This window comes from Solanum lycopersicum, chromosome 7 (genome assembly GCF_036512215.1).
Source record: "Solanum lycopersicum chromosome 7, SLM_r2.1".
In the NCBI taxonomy this organism is placed as follows: Eukaryota; Viridiplantae; Streptophyta; class Magnoliopsida; order Solanales; family Solanaceae; genus Solanum; species Solanum lycopersicum.
This window is the reverse complement of record NC_090806.1, coordinates 17,150,575-17,172,791: the sequence shown is the minus strand read 5'-3', so window position 1 is coordinate 17,172,791 and position 22,217 is coordinate 17,150,575. Positions and strand designations below refer to the sequence as shown.

The 22,217-nt window shown below is 33.6% G+C and overlaps 2 protein-coding genes across 2 annotated transcripts; both read left to right on the top strand.

The window, feature by feature from the left end:
- The first annotated feature begins 2,313 nt into the window (after positions 1-2,313).
- On the top strand, positions 2,314-7,621 carry LOC138337334 (uncharacterized). Its single transcript, XM_069287243.1, has 12 exons — positions 2,314-2,435; positions 2,670-2,790; positions 3,173-3,268; positions 3,854-3,919; positions 4,336-4,485; positions 4,897-5,010; positions 5,119-5,442; positions 5,526-5,621; positions 6,203-6,280; positions 6,664-6,879; positions 7,190-7,420; positions 7,514-7,621. The coding sequence occupies exons 1-12, from the start codon at positions 2,314-2,316 to the stop codon at positions 7,619-7,621; spliced, it is 1,722 nt and encodes a 573-aa protein (XP_069143344.1).
- A 1,605-nt stretch (positions 7,622-9,226) lies between these two features.
- On the top strand, positions 9,227-21,671 carry LOC138337333 (uncharacterized). The gene is made up of 13 exons (XM_069287242.1): positions 9,227-9,461; positions 10,190-10,332; positions 10,417-10,602; positions 10,695-10,865; positions 11,063-11,207; positions 11,595-11,782; positions 12,040-12,112; positions 12,527-12,693; positions 12,968-13,411; positions 20,314-20,377; positions 20,571-20,653; positions 20,809-21,012; positions 21,618-21,671. The coding sequence occupies exons 1-13, from the start codon at positions 9,227-9,229 to the stop codon at positions 21,669-21,671; spliced, it is 2,157 nt and encodes a 718-aa protein (XP_069143343.1).
- The last annotated feature ends 546 nt before the right edge of the window (positions 21,672-22,217 follow it).

The following is a 22,217-nucleotide window of genomic DNA, read 5'->3' as shown; positions in this document are numbered from 1 at the left end:
ATGTTGAAGGTCACTTCTTCATTATTCAACCGAAATGTCATCTGTCCCTTCTCCATATCAACTAGTTCTCTACCTATAGCAAGAAATGGCCCCCCAAGAATAGTAGGCACTTTAAAATCGACCTCGCAATCAAGAATAACAAAATCAGTCGGAAAGATGAATCACTCCACTTTTACTAGCACATCATGGAGTATCCCTATGGGTCGTTTCACTGTCCGATCAGCCATTAGTAGCTGCATCGCAGTGGGTTTTGGATCCCCCAAACCCAATTTCTTGTAAATCGAGAGGGGCGTTAGATTTATGCTTGCCCCCAGATCACATCATGCTTCCGCAAAATGTAATGACCCAAATTTACAAGGAATAGTGAACACACCCGGATCTTCTTTCTTTTGTTCTAGGGATCTTGTAGCAATAGACTACAATGATGCAATCTATCAGCATCCTCAAAAGTGACCAATCTTTTCTGGGTTACCAGATCTGTCATAAATTTTTCATAACCGGGCATTTGTTCTAGAGCTATTACCAAAGGGACAATGATAGGGAGCTTCTTCAACATTGTTTTGAAGCGCCTGTATTTACCATCCTCGGTCTATTTACACTACTCTCTAAGGGAAGGGAGGTTGTGGTCTAGGCATGAGAATAACCTTGATAGGTACTTCTGCATCATTTCCATTACATCCCTCTGCTTCACTACTACCCTTTACCACATTATCATTATCCTTTATCGCATTTTCCTTAGTAGATTGCATAGGTGGGTCAATGGTTTGCCTACCACCCCGGTAGCGGCACCAAAATTTGATACGCTCAAATTTACTTCTCCAATAAGAAGTAAAGCGGTCGCATCCAGTAAATAACACAACTAGTGAGGTTGGGATCGTTCCCATGAGGAAGATTGTCTAGACTTAACTTCAACCTATTATTACTATTGTTTGGTCAATGACTTCCTTGGAAAGTAAAAACATAAAAATGGGGGTTTCTATCTCTAAATAAGTGAAAATAAATAACGAACTTGAAAGAGACACTTGAAAGCTTTTAATGTTGAGTTTTAATCAATTAATCAAAGTAACTAGGGTTTACGTGTTCCCCACAGGTTCATAACTTGATAACTCTAATTATAACAATTCTTTCCTAGTATCTTGCATGCAAAGCGATAAGATATGCATTTCTAAATCCTTGGTCCGGCATCTAGAAAATCTCACTCTGCACCTTGGTCCGGCTACGTGTGTTGCTATCCTAACCCTTATCCTTACCTCATATTAAGCATCGTATTCGATATTTGACTAAGTTATTACCTCGTACCAATCAATACTAGCCTATTAGATAGTATACACTAAATCTATATTAATAATTCTTTTCCCATTATCAACCTCCTTGGTCCAACATGTAGTATTAAGGCGAGTTCTAACGTTGGCCATCCGTTAAAAAGACTTCTAAACAACAAAATTATTAATACATGCAAGACACTAATCAAGAATTTTTATTTTAGTTAGGGTTTATCTCATTATTAGCCTATAAATCCCACAACCCTAGTTATGGAGTTTAGTTACTCATAGCCATAAACACAATATTCAAATATATTAAATACGAACTCATGTACTTACTTCATGAGAAAGAATAAAATCCAAAACAAGAACCTAATTAAACAAGGATTCTAATTGCCAGAAATCTGCCAAAACGCTGCTAGGTCGACAGAGAACGCGACGGACCATCATGGTCACGACGGACCGTCATAGACTCCGTCATCCCATACTTGTGCAATTTCTTTTGCTGCTATCTTCATTCCCCTTGACGGAAAGTATGACGGACCGTCATAGGCACAACGGTCCGTCGAGGGTCTCGTTCCAAAAAATTTAAACTATTGGAATCTGGGTACTGGGTTCACTTCTCTGATCTTCACGACAAACCTGCAGGACGGACCATCAGAGCTACGACAGACCGTCACAAGCTTCGTAATCCCACACTTGGTCAAACATCCCCATCTTCCTTCAGCAGCTGCACTACACTGCCACATACGGACCGTCAGAAGCTCGACGGAATGTCATAACCTCCGTAGGTGTTCTCTTCTGCATTTCTTTGCTCAAAATGTTGGCATTTAACTTTTGACAGATTTCCTGCAAAACAAAGAGAAACTCATAGAAAAATTAGCGGAAAAAGTCTTTCGGACACACTAAAATGAAGATAAAAGTATTAATTATTCCGTGAAACCATGGTATATCAGATGTTCACGTTCACCTTCACATAGACATTTAAATTCATGCTAATATAGTCTTTGATGTTTACATTTAAATTTTCATTGACGTTCTCGTTACGTATATGTTCATTAATATTGACGTTAACATTCTACTTGTCATTGATGTTTACGTTGAATCTTCTATTAATATTGACATTCTTGTTGTTATTCATGTTGATGTTTATGTTAACCCAAACATTTACAGGTACGTTTATGTTCACATTTATGTTGATGTTCACATTGATGTTTACATTATCGTCAACAAAGTCATATACGTTTATGTTTACATTGAGGTTGATGTTCACATTTTTTTTACATTGACGTTCATAATCATGTTGACGTTAATGTTTATGTTGATGTTCAATTTAATGTTGACCTAACGTTTACATTGTCATTTACATTTACGTTGATATTCATGTTGACATTCATGCTTATATAGACGTTTACAAAGATGTTTATGTTTCCTTCATGGTAACGTTGACGTTCACAGTGACATTGACACTAATGTCCATGATGTCATTGACTTTTACGTTCATGCTAATATTGATCTTGATGTTCAGGTTGATGTTTACATTGACGTTCACGTTCACGTTCATTTTCATATTTACATTGATGTTGATGTTAACATTCATGTCTTTAGTGACGTTTATTTTGTTGCTAGTGTTGATTTTAATGTTAACTTAAAAGTTGACATTCATGTAACGTAGACATTAAAATTATGATGACGTTGACGTTCCCATTGATGTTCACTCAGTCGTAGATGTTTATGTTTAAAGAAATGTTGACATTGACATTGACATTCATGTTGACGTTCACATTGATATTAACATTAAAGTTTACTTGTACGTTCACATTCATAGTGATGTTTATGTTTACATTTGCATTGACATAGACATTAATGTTGTCGTTTACGTTGACATTCACATCAATATTTATGTTTAGGTTTACACTGAGATATACGTTTTCGTTCACATAGACATTGACATTGATGTTGAAATTGGCATTCTCACTAACTCTTACATTGACGTTGATGTTGATGTTTATAATCAATGATGTTTGCATTGAAGTTTAAGTTTACGCTTACATTAAAATTTACATTCATATTGACGTTGACGTTGACGTTCACGTGGACTTTCATATTTATGTTGATGTTGACGTTGAAGTTTACATTGACCTTCACCTTCACGATGACGCTAAGTTTTACATTTACATTGTTGTTCATGTTTACATTGATGTTTACGTTGAAGTACACGTTGACATTCACCTTGAAGTTTATGTTGAGGTTTACATTGATGTTGATGTTTAAATTTACTTTGATGGTGATGGTGACGTTAACAACGACGTAGACATTAGAATTCACGTTGTCTTTGATGTTTATATTGAAGTTGATGACGATGTTGACGTTAATATTCAAGTTGATGTTGTCGTTGATGATGACGTTGACATTAAAGTTATGTTAATGTTGTTATTGATGTTGACATTGACGTTAACATTGAGAATCAAACTTACGTTTACATTGAAGTTTACGTTGATGTTGATGATGATATTTACGTTTACGTTCACCTTAACGTTAACGTTAATATTGTCGTTCATATTGACATTCACGTTTACGTCTACGTTTAGGTTGACGTTGATGTTGATATTTATGAATATGTTAATGTTCATATTCACATTGACGTTGACGTTGACGTTTACATTAATTAGATATTAACATTCATATTCAAAATCACATAGACGTTGACGGTAACATAAATGTTAATTAGATGATCACGTTCACATTCACATTCACTGTCACATAGACGTTTACATTCATGCTTATAAAGACATTGATGTTTACGTTTACATTTACATTGATGTTCACGTTTTTATTGACATTCATTAACATTGACTTTAACATTCACGTTGTCGCTGTCGTTTAACTTCAGTCTTATATTGAAGTTTACATTTATGTTCTTCTTCATATTGACGTTTATGTTAACGCTGACATTTACATTGACGTTCATAGTAACATTTATATTGATATTGACATTGTCATTAACGTCCACGTAGTCATTTATGTTTACGTTGATGTTCACATATACATTTACTTTGCCCTCCACAAATAGATTGACGCTGATTTTTATGTTGATGTTCATATTGATGTTGTCAGTAACGTTTACATAGCTTTTTATGCTTACGTTGACACTGATGTTCAAGTTGAAATTCATATTGATATTCATGCTTATGTTGACGTTTACATTTTCGTTAATACTGATGTTTATGTTGACCTTCATATTTACGTTGATATTCACATGACATTGACACTGATGTTCATACAATTATTGAGTTTTACATTGATATTGATGTTAATATTGATGTTGACGTTGACGTTCACGTTCATGTTGTTTTTGATGTTTAAATTGATTCTAGTGTTAACATTAACATTAATTTTTACGTTGACGTTGACGTTGCTATTGACATTCACATTATATGATTGTTAGAATTGACGTTGATATTTACATTGAGGTTCATGCGGTCATTGACGTTTACGTTTGACGTAATAATGATGTTGACGTTCACTTGCATGTTTATGTTCACATCAACATTGGCATTAACATTTACATAGATGTTCATATTGATGTTGACGTTTACGTTTATGTTGACATTGACATTGACTTTATGTTTAGGTTGACGTTGACATTTACGTTTATATTTACATAGACATTAAATTTGACGTTGACGTTGACATTCTCCCGGACTCTTACATTGACGTTGATATTGATGTTTACAATCAAATATATGTTACTTTTGAAGTTCATGTTCAAGCTAAAATTGACCTTTAAATTAGCGTTGACATTGATGTTTATATTCACGTGGACGTTACAATTTACGTTGACGTTAACATTTAGATTGACCTTGAGATTCAACATGATGCAAACATTCACATTAATGATGACGTTCATGTTTACATTGATGTTGACATTGAAGTACATGTTGGCGTTCACCTTAACGTTGATGTAGACATTGATAGTGATGTTCACATTGACAGTAATGTTTATGTTGACGTTCAAATTTACTTCAATGGTGACAGTGACGTTCATATTAACGTAGTCATTAACATTCACGTTGTCGTTGACATTCACGTTGTCGTTGATGTTTATGTTAATGTTGAAGTTGACGGTGACGTTAATATTCGCGTTGACTTTCTCGTTGACGCTGATTTTGATGTTCAAGCAATGTCGATGTTTACATTGACATTTAGATTGACGTTGACATTTATATTTATATTGATGTACACTTATTCATTGACATTTAGGTTGACATCAATATTGATGTTGTCGGTTCGATTAATGTCGACGTTCATATTAACATAAATACTGACTTTTACATTGACGTTCACGTTGATGCTGAAGTTTACGTTTAGATTCACATTGATGTTGATGTTCGCGTTGACGTTCATGTTAACATTCACGTTGACATTTACATTTAGGTGGACATTGATGTTGACTTTAAGGTTTAAGTATACGTTCATGTTCATATAGATATTGTATGTTTATTAGACGTCAATGTTCATATTCACATTGACAGTCACAATCATATAGACGTTGACGTTCACGCTTATATAGACATTGAAGTTTACATTTAAATTTACATTGACGTTCACGTTTACATTGACATTTATTAACATTGACGTAAATATTCACGTTGTCATTTATATTTACATTGACTCTTACATTGATGTTGACATTCTTGTTCTTGTTCATTTGTCGTTTATGTTAGCGCTGACATTTACATTTATGTTGATCTTCACATTTATGTTGATGTTCACTTTGATTTTAACATTAATATCCACGAAGTCATTTACGTGTACGTTGTCATTGATGTTGATATTCACATTCACATTAACTTTGACCTTCACAATCACGTTGATGCTGATTTTTTTACGTTCATATTGATGTTGACATTAACGTTCACTTTGGCATTTATATTTAGGTTGACATTGATGTTGAAGTTGACATTGATGTTGACATTCATGCGTATGTTGATGTTTACATTTACATTAACACTGATGTTTATGTTGACCTTCATTTTTAATATGACATTCACATTGACATTGACACTATTGTTCATGCAATTGTTGACTTAACGTTGACATTGATATTAATATTGATGTTGACGTTGACGTTCACATTCCTATTGTTGTTGACGTTTACGTTTATTCTAGTGTTGACATAAACATTATATTCCACGTTGATGTTTCCATTCAAATTATGTTGATGTTAGCATTGACATTGACTTTCACATTGATGTTCACACACTCATTGACATTTACGTCTTTAAAGTAAAACTGACATTGACGTTCACTTTCATGTTGACGTCCAAATTAACATTGACATTTACATTTATGCTGACGTTTACATTTATGTTCACAATGAGATTAATTTTATTTTAAGGTTGCCGTTGACATTTACCTTTACGTTCACATAGACATTAAATTTGATGTTGACCTTGACATTATCCTTGACTCTTACATTGACCTTGATGTTGATTTTTACATTCACATTGACGATTATGTTGAAGTTCATGTTCAAGCTGACATTGATGTTGAAATTAGAATTGACATTGATGTTGATGTTCAGCTGGACATTCAAATTTACATTGACATTGAAGTTAGATTTACCATGATGTTCACAATGATTCTACCATTTACATTTACCTTGACGTTGATATTCACATTGACATTCATGTATACATTAACGATTAAATTTACTTTTATGGTGACGGTGACGTTCATATTGACAGTGACGTTAACATTCACGTTGTCATTGACGTTTACACTGATGATTAAGATGACATTGACATTAATAATCATGTTGACTTTCTGGTTGATGCTGATGTTGACGTTCAAGTAATGTTAACATTGACATTGATGGTTACATTGACGTTAACATTGATGTTCACATAGTCATTGACATTTAGGTTTACATCAATGTTAATGCTGACGATCTGGTTCGTGTTGATATTCACATTAACATTAATATTGACTTCTACATTGACGTTGTCATTGATGCTAACATTTACGTTTACGTTCATGTTGATATTGAAGTTCGTATTTTCATTCATATTGACTTTCATGTTGACGTTTTCCTTTTGGCTGACGTTGATGTTGATGTTTACATTTATATTCACATTCATGTTCACATAGATGTTGTATGTTAATTAGACGTTCACGTTCACATTCACATTAACACTCATGTAGAAGTTGGCATTAACAATTACTTTCATGTCGATGATGATGTTCAGGTTGATATTTATGTTCTTGTTGCCATTTACATTGACGTTGATCATTATGTTCAAATTGACTTTGACATTTACGTTAAAGTTGTCATTGACGTTATAGTTGACGTGTAATTTGGTATTGACGTCGACATTCATATTGATGTTAACATTTAAATTGATATTCATGTTTTCAATGATTTTGATATTGACGTTCACATTGACATTTACATTTACATATTCACGTTACATTGATGTTCACTTTCACCTTTACATTGACGCTGACATTAACGTTGATGTTGACATTCACGTTCATATTAACGTTGGAATTAACATTGAGGTTCAAGTTCAAGCTTATGTTGATGTTCACGTTTATGTTTACATTGACGTTCATTACATTTCTGAATAAAAAAAATATATTACATTTACCTTTAATTTTATGTTGACAATAATGTTAATGATATGTTGACGTTTATATTCACAATTACATACACATTAACATTCATGTTGTCATTGACATTTATGTTGATTCTGATCTTGACGTTGACGTTAATATTCATGTTAATGCTGACGTTGACCTTTAAGTTATGTTAACATTGATACTGACGTTGATATTCATGTTCACATTGATGTTCACGTAGTCATTAACGTTTACGTGCACACTAATGTTGATGTTGACATTCACGTTCATGTTTATGTTCCCATTAACATTACATTGATATTTACATTTACGTTTACGTTGATGTTGATGTTTAAGTTTATGTTCATGTTTACATTGTTGTTTAGGTTGACGTTCACGTTGACATTTATGTTTAGGTTGACATTGAGGTTTATATTTACATTAACGTTGACCTTTATGTTCACATAACGTTGAAATTGAAGTTAACGTTAATTAGAAATCCATGGTCATATTCACATTCACAGTCACAAAGACATTGACATTGACATTGACTTTCATGTTGACATTGACCTTCACATTCTCATTGACATTTATGTGGATATTGATGTTCAAGTTTACTTTGACATTCACGTTAATGTTAAAATCGACATTCATATTGACGTTGACGTCGATAAACATATTTGCATTGACTTATAGATTGATGCTCACATTTTCATTGATTTTTATAATGATGTTGACATTGACGTTATATTTAACTTTCACATTCATATTGATGTTGATATTTACATTAACGTTACGTTGACGTTCAATTTTATATGTACATTTATGTTGTCGTTGATATGCACATTCACGTTGACATTGACGTTCCCGTTCATATTATATTGACGTTGGCATTGATGTTCAAATTCAAAGTTATGTTTACATTCACGTTAAAATTTATATTGACATTCATTAAATTACATTATATTTCTGTACATTATAAATTATTACATTTACATTTATGTTTTTGCTTACGTCAACATTCATTTACGTTGACATTGACATTCACATTGACGTTGATTTATACGTAGACATTAATATGGATACTGATGTTAACAATGAGGTTGGCGTTGACATTCACATTGACCTTGACGTTGATGTTGACATTCACAAAAAATTGATTATTACGTTCATGCTGATGTGGATACTAACGTTACCATTGTCATTGACGTGGATGTTGACGTTTATATATACGTTGACGTTTGCATTTATATATTTACGTTGGCGTCTACTTTCGCGTTCACATAGATGTTGATATTCACCTTGACTTTAGCATTAACTTCACTATCACATTGACGGTTATGTTGACGTTCAAGGTTCCTTTTACATTGACATTGATATTGACGTTGATGATTATGTTCATGCATATTCATATTTACGTTGATATTTATATTTATGTTAATTTTCTCGCTAACTATTACTTTTACATTGACGTTGACCTTTACGTTTACATTGATGTTGACATTTATGTTGATCTTGACATAGAGGTTGACGTTTATGTTGACGTTGTCATTCACGCTAATGTTGACGTTGATGGTTAAATTAATAATTACGTTGACGTTCACATTTACATGGACGTTCATTGTCATTGACGTTAATATACACATTGTCATTGACATTTACATTAACTCTTATATTCACGTTGACATTTATGTTAACGGTGACATTTATGTTTACGTTGATGTTCATATTTATGTTGACATTCACATTCACGTTGACATTAACATTCACACATTCATTTAAATTTACGTTGACGCAGAAGTTGACGTTCACATTCATGGTTATGTTGATAATTACATTCACATTAACAGTAATATTTATGTTGACGATTACATTTACGTTTACATTTATATTGATGTTGACATTAACATTCATACAGTTATTTACATTTACATTGATACTGATGTGGATGTTAACGTTCATATTGACATTCACTCTTATGTTGATATTTATATTTACATTGATAGTGATGTTTATGTTGACCTCATGTTTACGTTGACGTTAACATTGACATTGATACTAATTTTCATTCACTCATTAACTTTTGCATTGTTGTTGATGCTGAAGATGATGTTAATGTTTATATTGTCATTTACGTTGAAGTTCAAGTTCGTGTTCACATTCACATTTATGTTAACGTTGATGTTCACATTCACACTAATATTTACGTTGACGTTGACGTTCACGTTTATGTTATTGTTGACGTTTATGTTTATGATAGTGTTAAAGTTAATGTTAATTTTCATGTTGTCATTGACGTTCAGATAATGCTGATCTTAAAATTGAAATTGACATTCACATTGATATTGACACAGTCGTTGAAATTTACATTGACACTAATGTTAACATTGACGTTCAAATCCAAGTTTACATTCACATTTACATAGATATTGACGTTTACATGGAAGTTCCAATTGATATTGACATTTACATTTATTTTGACATTGAAGTTGACATTCACATTGTCACTCACGTTAACATTTATTGTTAGGTTGACGTTGATATTTATGTTTACGTTCACATAGACATTTATATTGACGTTGATGTTGACATTTTTGTTGACTCTTACGTTGACGTTGACATTGATGTTTACAATCACATTGACTTTTATATTGAAGTTGACATTCATGTTGAAATTGACATTGACATCGACGTTCACATTTATGTTAACGTTGCCGTTGACATTTGCATTGACCATTTACATTCACGATTATGATAATGATTACATTTTTGATTATATTCATGTTTACGTTGACGTTGACTTTGAAGTACATATTGACGTTCACCTTAAACATCATGTTCTTATTGATTGATGTTTATGTCAACACTGATGTTTACGTTGACGTTCAAATTTTCTTTAACAATGACAGTGATGTTCACATTGACTTAGATGTTAACAGTCTCGCTGTCATTGATATTTACATTGATGTTGATATTGATGTTGACATTAATATTTCACGTTACTGTTCGTGTTGATATTGACATTGATTTTCAAGTTATATTGACGTTGACATTAACATTGACGTTGTCGTTCACATTAATGTTTATGTAGTCATTGACGTTTATGTTGACACTAAAAAAATATTACGTTCTTCACTTTTACATTGACGCTGATGTTAATTGATGTTGATGTTTAGGTTCACATTCATACTATTTTTGACGTTTATGTTGACGCTAGTGTTGACATTAACGTTAACTCTAATGTCGATGTTCACATTGATGTTGATGCAGTCCTTGACGTTTACAATGACACTATAGTTAATGTTGACGTTCACATTAACAGTGAGAATGACATTTATGTTGACATTCATATTGATGATGAAGTTTACGTTAACGTTCATTTTTGACGTTGACATTCACATTATCTATCATGTTGACGTTCGTGTTAATATTTATGTTAAGGTTGACATTGATATTTACGTTTTCGTTCACATTTACTTTCACATAAGTATTGATATTGACGTTCATGTTGACAATCTTGCTGACTTTTACATTAACGTAGATATTAATGTTTACAGTCACGTTGTCACTAATGTTTATGTTAATTATGACGCTGACGTTGACATTAATATTCATATTGACATTTACATTGATGTTGACATTGACGTGAAAGTTATGTTGACATTGACATTGATGTTGATGTTGATGTTCACATTGATTTTAACATAGTCGTTGACATTTACATTGATGTTTATGTTGACATTAATGTTGAAGTTGACATCCGCGTTAATGTTGATGTTCACAATAAAATTAACTTTGACGTTTATGTTGACATTTACATAGATGTTCACGCTGATGTTGACGTTTCTGTTTATGTTCACGTTAACGTTATCATTTATGTGGATGTTCACGTTGAAGTTTATTTTTAGGTTGACGTAGAGGTTTATGTTTATGTTTACGTTCACATTCATGTTTACATAGACATTGACAATAATGTTGATGTTAATTAGACCTTGACGTTCACAATCACATTTACTATCACATAGACGTTGATGTTGACATTAACTTTCATATAGACATTAATGTTCAATCTAACACTAACTTTTATGTGCTTGTTGAAATTTATATTGACGTTGCTGTTGATGCTTATATTGAAGTTGACTTTGACATTTAGGTCGACCTTGAAGTTGAGGTTCACATTAACGTTGATGTTGACATTCTTATTAACGTTGATGTATATGTTCATGGTCATATTTAGATTGTTTTTGATTATGACGTCGACGTTCACATTCACTTTGACTTTCACATTGACGTTGACATTCACATTGTGTTGACATTCAGTGTTACATTTAAATTGATGTTGACGTTGATATTGACATTCATGTTGATTTTGACGTACATATTCATATTGTTGTTGATGTTGACATGGATGTTCAAGTTCAAGGTTATGTTGACGTTCACGTTCATGTTTTCATTGATGTTCATTACATTACATTACATTTTTGAATAGTACATTACTTTACATTTTTGTTTATGTGTACGTTAATATTAACGTTCACACCACGTTGACATTGACATTCACATTGACGTTGATGTTAATATTGACGTTGACATTGATGTTCACAATGATGTTCACGGTTATGTTCATGATGACGTTGGAGTTGATGTTCACATTGACATTGACGTTGACGTTGACGTTAACAAAAATGTCGATGATTATTTTTATGCTGGTGTTGACGTTGATATTAGCATTGTCGTTGATGTTGATCTAGACGATTATGTTTACATTGACAATTATGTTTATGTTGACGTTGACATTTATGAGCACGTTCACATAGACATTGAAATTCACCTTGACTTTTACATTGACATTCACTATCACATTGACATTGACGTTCACATCCACTTTTAAATAGACTTTAACGTTTATGTTGATGTTGATGATTATATTCTCATAGATGTTCACGTTCTGATTCATGTCGACATTTACATTGCCGTTCACATTTTTGCTAACTCATACTTTCACGTTGACATTAACGTTTATCTGGACGTTGACGTTGATATTGTTGTTTATATTGACATTGACATTTATGCTAATGTAGATGTTAATGTTAACATTTATAATTACGTTCACATTTACATTAATGTTCACGTTTAAGTTGATGTTCATTGTAATTGATGTTTACATTCACGTTATCATTGATGTTATTGTTCACTCTTATAGTGACATTGACATTCTTGTTCTCGTTCATGTTGAAGTTTATATTAACCCACACATTTACGTTTACATTGATGTTTACATTTATGTTGATGTTCATATTGACGTTGACATTAATGTTCGCCCAGTTTTTTACGTCTACATTGATGCTGAGGTTGACGTTAATGTTCAATATTACATTGACGTTCACATTCACGTTGACGATGATGTTTATGTTGACGTTCACATTTACATTGAAGTTCTGATTGGTGTCGACATGAATGTTCACACAGTCATTGACATTTACATGGACATTGATGTGGATGTTGACGTTCACACTTACATTGACGTTTACATTTATGTTGACACTGATTTTATGTTGACCTTCGTGTTTACTTTGACAACCACATTGACATTGACACTAAATTTCATGCAGTTTCTGAGTTTTATGTTGACGCAGATGTTAATGTTGATGTCGACATTAACGTTCACATTCACATTGACATTCACATTTACGTTGACGTTCACATTCATGTTCATGTTGTTGTTGATGTTTACATTGATGCAAGTGTTGACGTTAACGATAACTTTCACGTTGAAGTTCAATATAAGTTAATGTTAACATTGATGCTTATGTTCACTTTGATGTTCACGAAGTCGTTGATGTTTACAATGACATTAATGTTGACGTTGATGTTCACATTCATGTTAACGTTCATATTGACATTCAAGTACTGTTTCAATGACTTATTGTTGCAAGGGATTTTGTCCATGTTCTCTGCAATCTCTGAATATGTGTACTCACCATAAAAACAACCCGTAATAGTATCAAGCACTGCCTTATTATATCATCTTGGCCCATATAGAAGTACACTTTCAAGGACTTATCATCAATGCGGTGGTTAGGGACATTGCTCAAGTTATTAGTAAATCTTTCCCAAGAGCTAATCACTAAATCAAACAACCCTAAAAATCGATATGCTATGTAATTCTTATTGTGTGTAGAATGTCAACAATTGGCTCGGGTTCACACTTACTGATGTGCATAGAACCAAACCATAGAACCCTTGATACATCCAAGCAAACTAACATGGGGAGTTAGTTGAGCTATAAAAGTTTGAGTCCAACAATGTAGGCTCTCTAATACGATGATTTACATGTAAGAGTCTTTACCAGACTTAAAAAGGAAAAATCATAGCTTTGGAGGGTGTAGCAGTAAAATGGTCTTTTTCCAGGCTAAGCTTAGTATCTTAATTACCCTAAATATATAACTAATTATTAATTATAAGGTGGAGGGCCATTTTAGGGCGAGAGGGCCGAAATTGGGTTATTCAAGTCAAGTCTTGTTCCACCCCTGTTCGAACCTAGATGGAAGCAATGAATTGAATTGTTTTTAATTTAATGTGGCAAATTAATGTATATAATCTATATCTATTATTTATTAGATTATTTAAAATAAAAGGAATAATATTTTTAATGATTAAATAAAACCTTATTTGACTATGTCGTAAACTAGACTCCTAAGCCTAAAGAATTTCTTCTCCCCCAAGCTTATCTCTCTCACGTCTCTATCACTCGCACTCACGTTTATTGCTACCAAATAACATACAAACACAGTAGGTAAACCAATGTTCTTCAAACTTGAAGAACTCACACCGAAAATCATAAACAAAGCTAATCAAACACGTTAGGCAAAGTGAGGTTTTTTCCATCAAGTTGGTGTTGAAGCTCTTGGATTTGGACGTGTGTTTGGAGGGGTTTTTTGGGTACCATGTCGATATTTGAACATCAAAAATATATGGGTTCTCTTATCTCTTGGTCCCTTTCCCAAGAGATCCCTTATGGTTCAGAATATTCATTCCGAAAACTAGTATTGTTCCCCATTGCATATCCGTGTCACTAGCTCCCTTAGAATCATAATTTGGTTATGTTTGCAGAAAACTAGGGATGAAACGTGTTTTCATTATCAATATGTGTTTATATGTCTTTTTGGAATTATGTGACTTATGTTGATATTAGTGAAAATGTAACTATGTGTGTATGTATGTAGTGCCGTATCTATTATTTATGGTTTAGCAATTTAAATGGCATGATATTTTTATATATTTTTAATGTACACATGTTCATGTAAATGTGATGTTCATATGAGTTGAGATGTCGCTTATTTTAGGGATAATCTCTTCGCTTAACAAATCCATGAAAGCGCACCTAATGCACTCTAAAATTACCCTAAGAACCAAGGGGTAACTTGATTAAAGGATGCTGAAAAATTAAATGAATTTCGTTAAGCAAAGAGGGTTCAAAATGTTGAAAAAAATAAAATAAAACAAGTGAGGTCATAAAGGATTGAACCCGTGACCTCACCAAGTTAATAATCATGAAAATAAAAAAGTAAAAAGAAATGTGGTCAAGGGGATTCGAACCATGATAGTTGCTGAAAAATATAACTTAAAAGAAAAAATAATAAATGAGAGGAGTGGGATTCGAACCCACCACCTCTCAATCAGATTTAAGGAAGAGTAAAAGAAAACAATAAAATATGAGGCATGGAAATCAAAAAGCAACATCTAGGCAGTGTAGGAGCGTAAAGAAAATGAATGAAAACAAATGTAAGGTGTGGGAATCGAATCCGCGACCTCAAGGTAGTGAAGGAGAGTCATAGGAAATGAAAGAAAAGAGATGTGAGGCGTGGGAATTGAACCCTTGATCTGTTATGATGATTTACGGAGAAAACATAAAAGAAATTAAAGATGGGCATTGGGGGTTCGAAACCACAACCCATCGGCCATATGAGATAAATTTAAAGGGAATGAAAATAAAAAGTAAACTAGGTTGTGGGGGTTCGATCCCACATCCTGTTTGTTCAATTAAGCGAACAATGAAGAGAAAAATTAAGGGAAAAATAAAAATGAAGGTGTTGGGGTTCGAACTTGAGTCCCCAAGCAGTATGGATCAACCCAAAATGAATAATAAAAAAATGTAAGTGTTGTTCAAGAAACTTGAAAACCGGTTTTCCCTGCCAAAATTCCATATTGATAGATAAGTCATACGCCAATGGAATGTTGAAGAATAATGCCGCCTACTTAGATCAAAATTGAGATCTTGGCATACATACAATATGCATAAGTCTTGTACTGCATAATCTTAGGATGATATGAGTCACATAAACGAACTATAAAGTTTACCATGACCAAATGAGGCCAGCCTCAAATGATGCACATAATGAAATGAATGATACCAAAGGTGTTAGGATAGGATAATCAAGAGGACGACACATTAGTAATGACACTAGGTAATTATTGATCATTGCAAAGTGAACCGATGAAAGTCTTAAACTATATCCTAGGTATAGTTGGTGTTTACACTAGCATATGAATTAAATTATATGAAGTACGTATGAATAAAGAAAGCAGACTCTTGGTTTGCTAAAGAAGGCTCCCTTGTTAAGGTCCCATATGTTGAGCCCTTATTTTTGAGAAGTCTTGATGCCAACACCATGATTCCAAGGTCTCATGGCATATAAACGAATGATATGAAAGAGGTTATGTGCTATATGCAATATGTAATGTTCTATGTGCAAGATGTTATGTGTTGTGTGCAATATGATAAGTATGATGATGCATATTACTCTCTTGGCATGACTTTCCTAATCAAAATATGGAAAGCTCACTTACTTTCCTAATCCCCATTTAGCAAATCCACTGACTTGACCTTCCATAATCATGTCATTAGGAAACTGTTGTTCTTAATCATGCATGTCCTAAGAGTGTGCTATTATTAGCCATACTTATTAAAAGTGTGTAGTAATCCCATACAACTCTAAAATTTTTGGTGCAGACACAGGTGGACGCTAGAGCTACAGGTTGACACGGAAACTATCTGGACGTGGAGCATTCATCCGAACTTATTAGGACCTCATGCTTTCAAAGATGCTTTCTCAGTATATTCTTGATTAGTTATAGGATTAATATAGTACACTAGTTCCACTAGTGTTTATTTCCATATTTGTTCAGACCTTGTATTGGTGCCCTTTTGGAACATATACATTTAATGATATATTAACCTATTTATTTTTCATTTTATGTTCTTAATGTTAGATGGTTGATGGTGAACTTATATGTATTTATGTAGAATCAGTTACATGCATATTACAAAACAAATGTTCAAATTTCCTCTAAAATTAAGCTAGATGAAGTAAGGATGACGTATGTAGGCTTGTCTGCAACTTCTAAGAGGTCAACGACGCCGGTCTCTTCTGGATCTAAGCATCGGTCGTGACACTAACTCCCCAGGTAATGCCAAAAAGTTGTTCACTCTAAATTTGTTGTTGAGCTTTTTGGAAACCGGGTACTAACATGCTAGAAACACATCCCTCAATTTATCCCATGTATAGATAGAATTCTAGGGCAACTTAGTAAACCATATTGCGGCCTCTCTGGTCAGTGAAAGAGAAAATATTCTTAAACCGATGAAGTTCGTATCAATGTCTGGCCTCCTTACACAACTCTTGCACACCAACTTCAGTTTGGCGATGTGAGCATGTGGATCCTCATATGGTAGCCCTAAAAACAAATCCTTTGTTGTGAGCATCTGCATCAAGCTACTTTTTACCACGAATGTGTGACCCTGCGGTAGAGGAGGTAGGACAAGATTCCCATTTGAATTAGTGATGTTAATTTTTTCCTTCTAGAACTCTAGAGGGCGTGGGACAGGAGGTGGCATTCTAAGCAAAATCAACTGGTTTTCCGCATATAAAACTCAGGAAATTCCGTGAGTTCAACTAGATATTAATACATCAATTAATTTTTAAATAATATTTAGAGACCTATATTAATGTAATAAACTCATTTGGAAAAGGTTAGAGAGAAAATGACTAAGAAAGACCTTAACGTCCGAAAACTAGCTAATTTCAACTAGATGACGTCCCTATGTTTGGTTAATATTTTGACGTTTAAAATGAAGTCCATAACTTTTTAAGTTACCATTTTAGGTAGTATGTAGTACAATCGTTCCAAACATTCTTTAACTATACCCCAAGGTCCATCCGAAGGGTCATTAGGGAGGACCCAACCATGTGTGTGCAGTCTACCTTGCAGCGTGCGAGCAGGCAAGATGTAGAGGTGTGGTGCGCGACGCGAGCTGAACATGAGGTGTTATGCATAAATATTTCATATCCAACCTCGCTACCCAAGTCTTACATGCACCTCACTGCCTCAACTTAAACTTGAATAAAACTAATGAGATTTGGCCCTGCGACGCGCAACTAATTCTCCAAATCGTTAAAGTCGCATTTTTGGGTTTTTATGTTATTAAAAATACCCATTTAAGTGGATGGAATTTTGGGTGATTCATAGAAATACTAAATATTGATATCAGGTCAGTTTTAAACCAATTTGACATGTCCCAAACCAAATAAAACCAAATTTCTCTCATTCTCTCAAGAACATTCACTTTTTCAAACTCGATTGTAGAACAAGAAGAGGTTAAGGAAGATGAAGAAGACCCCAAGTTTTTCATCCAATTTTCGTGGATTAGTCATATATAAGGTATGAGGTTTTCACTCTTTGTATTCGTTTCCCCAAGAGGTCCTTTAAAAATAAATTTTGAAGAACTTCAATTCTAGGGATTTTACTCTACAGATTAGATTTTCTCCCTAACCCTAGATTGAAGATTTTTAATAAAAATTAAGTGCTTTCTATAGTCTATTACACACGATTTTCGATGAATAATTTCGTGTGATGTATGTTGTTTTCTACGTGATGGTTTTTTATGATGGTTTCTACTACTCGATAATATGCAAAAGTGGGATTGGAACTAAGACTAGAATAAACTCTTAAATCACCCTTATACTTCACCCTACATTATGAATTGATCTTGTATAGGATTTTAAAATTTGATTTTTGATTATTATATTGAACTCTTTTAGTACGTTATGGCATAAATGTTTTAAATTGAACTATGTTGTTGAAATAAGGTCCTTGGATAAATCATGATGTTATGTAACGAAAGTATGTATGATGTTGTTATGTGTAAATGTTGTGATATGAACATGTTATTTTTGATATAATAAAAGGAACTGGAAAAATGCAAGTTACAATATTCTCTTGTGTGCTTTACCCAAGATGGATATTTTATGTTAATCTTACATACAAAGGGTTATGATAAAAGAATATTCTCATCTAATCACAAACATCTCATGATCATGTTTATTCAAGGATTTAATCTCCTATGACCTATGATAAGTTTATGATAAAATACGATTTAATGTTTATTTGAAGAAAGGGACTTAAGCTAAGCACCGCTGAACTAGATATGAGAGGTGTCATTTACTTAGCGGGAAAGTAGGTTCACAATGACTCTCATGAGATTGAGGCGTCCATGTAATGTGCATTTATGGGTATCTAATACATCTTCTGGTTCTTGAACTATGTTTCCACCATAGGATACTAGCAAGTTGAACCACCTAGAAAGCTACGTCATTTTAGGTGCTACTTTAATCGGTAGACCACCTTTTTCTTTGTGGGGTTTTATGACACCAAATTCCATGTTTAGCTCACATGGCCTATGACAGTTAAGGCGTATGTTGCCTCATGTAAAATAAAAGAGCAGTAAATGTACGTTGATTTGGATGACTTGAGGAGTCTTCCTAGTCGAGGTAGTGTTATGAAACTCTACCTAGACATTGCAAAAGTTGATTCTAAGGGATGTCCTAGGAGATTGTTCTTATGAAATATGACAACATGAAAAATATACTCATATGATACATGATTATATCTTACATGATGGTTGTAATTATTATGAATGCGTTATTGGGTTATATTGTTATATAAAGTGATGACTAATTATGTTACAAATTATATGAAGCAAAACATTACTTATTGCCTCCTATCTTATCTACTTTATTGTGTTGGGTTATGGGGCATTACATAACCATTGCACTTGTAGGTTGCGGATGAGATCATTGGTAAGTGTTTTTTGTATGCTATGTTATATTTTTTATTGAAAATGAAAATTTAACATGATTAAATGGTAATTTGCCTTTAATTTTAATCATGCTTTATGTTAATGTAATCCTTGACTTGCATATGTACTATGGTATATTCATTGAATACGTTCACATGACTTAGCACGTTTTCTAATGAAACGATAAATGATCCTTTTTCATGCATGTACTTATATGTTATGTGCGTATATCCATACTTGGTATATCTGGCTTACTAACCCCGTTACTTTATCTTACTACAATTGTAGGTTACGACCATTGTTGTTAAGGAGGTCGATTTAAAGATTCGTGTAACTCTTTCTCCAAGTTTTGGTAGGTCCTCATGTAAGGAATATAATATTTCAATCATGTTTATTTGGATTCATTTCTATTGAGGCCTATATGACATATTGACTATGTGTTGGCTAAGTCTAAATTCATGGAACTGTTTCTCCAAGTCTAGTCTAAATTTTTTTTTTAATTTTACACAAATTTTGACTGATGACATGTTATCATGAAATCTTAGAGGCTTGTCAGAGTCCTCTAAGGGAAGACGATGTTGGTCTCATTCAGGGAGTACTCTCCGGGTATGACAAACTTGGTATCATTGTATGCGGTTAAATATCTTTAGTATCAATATCTCATTAAACCACGTTACCTAGTGACTTTTTCATGGTTGTGAAGGGCGCCACAATTTTGGATGAGAGGCTATGTTATGGCTAGGAAACTTCTCCTTTCTTGATACTCCTATTTTGTGCCTTTAGAGTTTTGACACTATGTGTTGTTTAGCATTTAATCTCTTTCTTGTGGTTATTGGCGATGAACATAATAAAGACATCCACAGAAGAGTAGGAGACGACATTGCGAATGCTGGAGCTACTCACCAAGGCAATCGAAATGCTCTTCATGTGCAAGCTGCTGCAAATGATCAAGTTCCGATGAATCCTCCAGATATAAACGATGGTGAGGTGAGAGAAGCCTGCTTCAAATGACCCAAGCCATCACCACCCAAGATCAATCCATAATGGGTAAATCAAACAGCGAGGTTGTTCCTTGATAGAACTAACATGCTAGCACTATGTCTACCCATTTAAGAGACATTATGAGGATGAATCCTCCAATATACTTTGGATCGAAAGTGGATGAAGACCCCCAACATTTCCATGATGAGGTTTACAAAATTTTGTTTTTATAGGGGTGTGAATACTACTGAGAAGGCTGAACTTGCTGCCTATTAACTCAAGGACGTATCTCATACATGGTATAACTAGTGGAAGGATAATAGGGATTTAGGAGATAGTCTTGTGACTTAGAATATCTTCAAAAAGGACTTTTTTGAAAGATTATTTCCAAGGGAACAAAGATATGCTAAGGTAGAGGAGTTCATCAACCTTCGTAAAGGAGGTATGAATGTTAAGGAATACTCTTTGAAATTCATTAAGCTTTCCAAATATGCTTATACTTTAGTTTCCAATAATAGTGATGAAATGATCCATTGTGTAACGGGTGTGTCCAAAGAGCTTCAAAAAGAATGTCGTGCAGCAATGCTTCATGACAATATGGATCTTTATAGGTTGATGGTTCATGCTTAACGGGTTGCGGAAAATCGTCCAAGGAAGAAGAATAGGGAAGCTACGAGGGAAAAGTAATAAGGAAGTGGTTCTTCTAAGAGTAGGCTTTATTTTCAAGACAAGTCTAATTTTAAGAAGAGGTTTTCAAATTAGGTTCCTTATGATTTCTCAAAGAACATTAATGATAGAGGTTATAATCCTACACCTCAAAAGGGGAAAATGTTGATCTACCAAAAGAGAGACCAACTTGTGGTAAGTGTTGTAAGAAACATGTGGGTTAATGTCTTGTTGGGACTAATAGTTGCAATGGTTGTGGAAAGGGTGGCCATATGGTGAATGATTGTCCTAACGTGGGAATCTAAGGAAACGGGAATGGTAAAGCTCAACCAAAATATCCTAGTTCTAAAGCTCAAAAAAGGAACTGTTTCTATGCACTCAAGGGTAGGGGTGAACAAGAAAGCTCTCCTGATGTTGTGACGGGTATGTTATAAGTTTTCTCTGTTAACGTCTATGCATTGCTTGATCCATGTGCTTCAATTTCGTTTGTTCTACTTTTTGTGGCTACGAAGATTAATGTACTTCTCAATGTTTTGATTGAACCC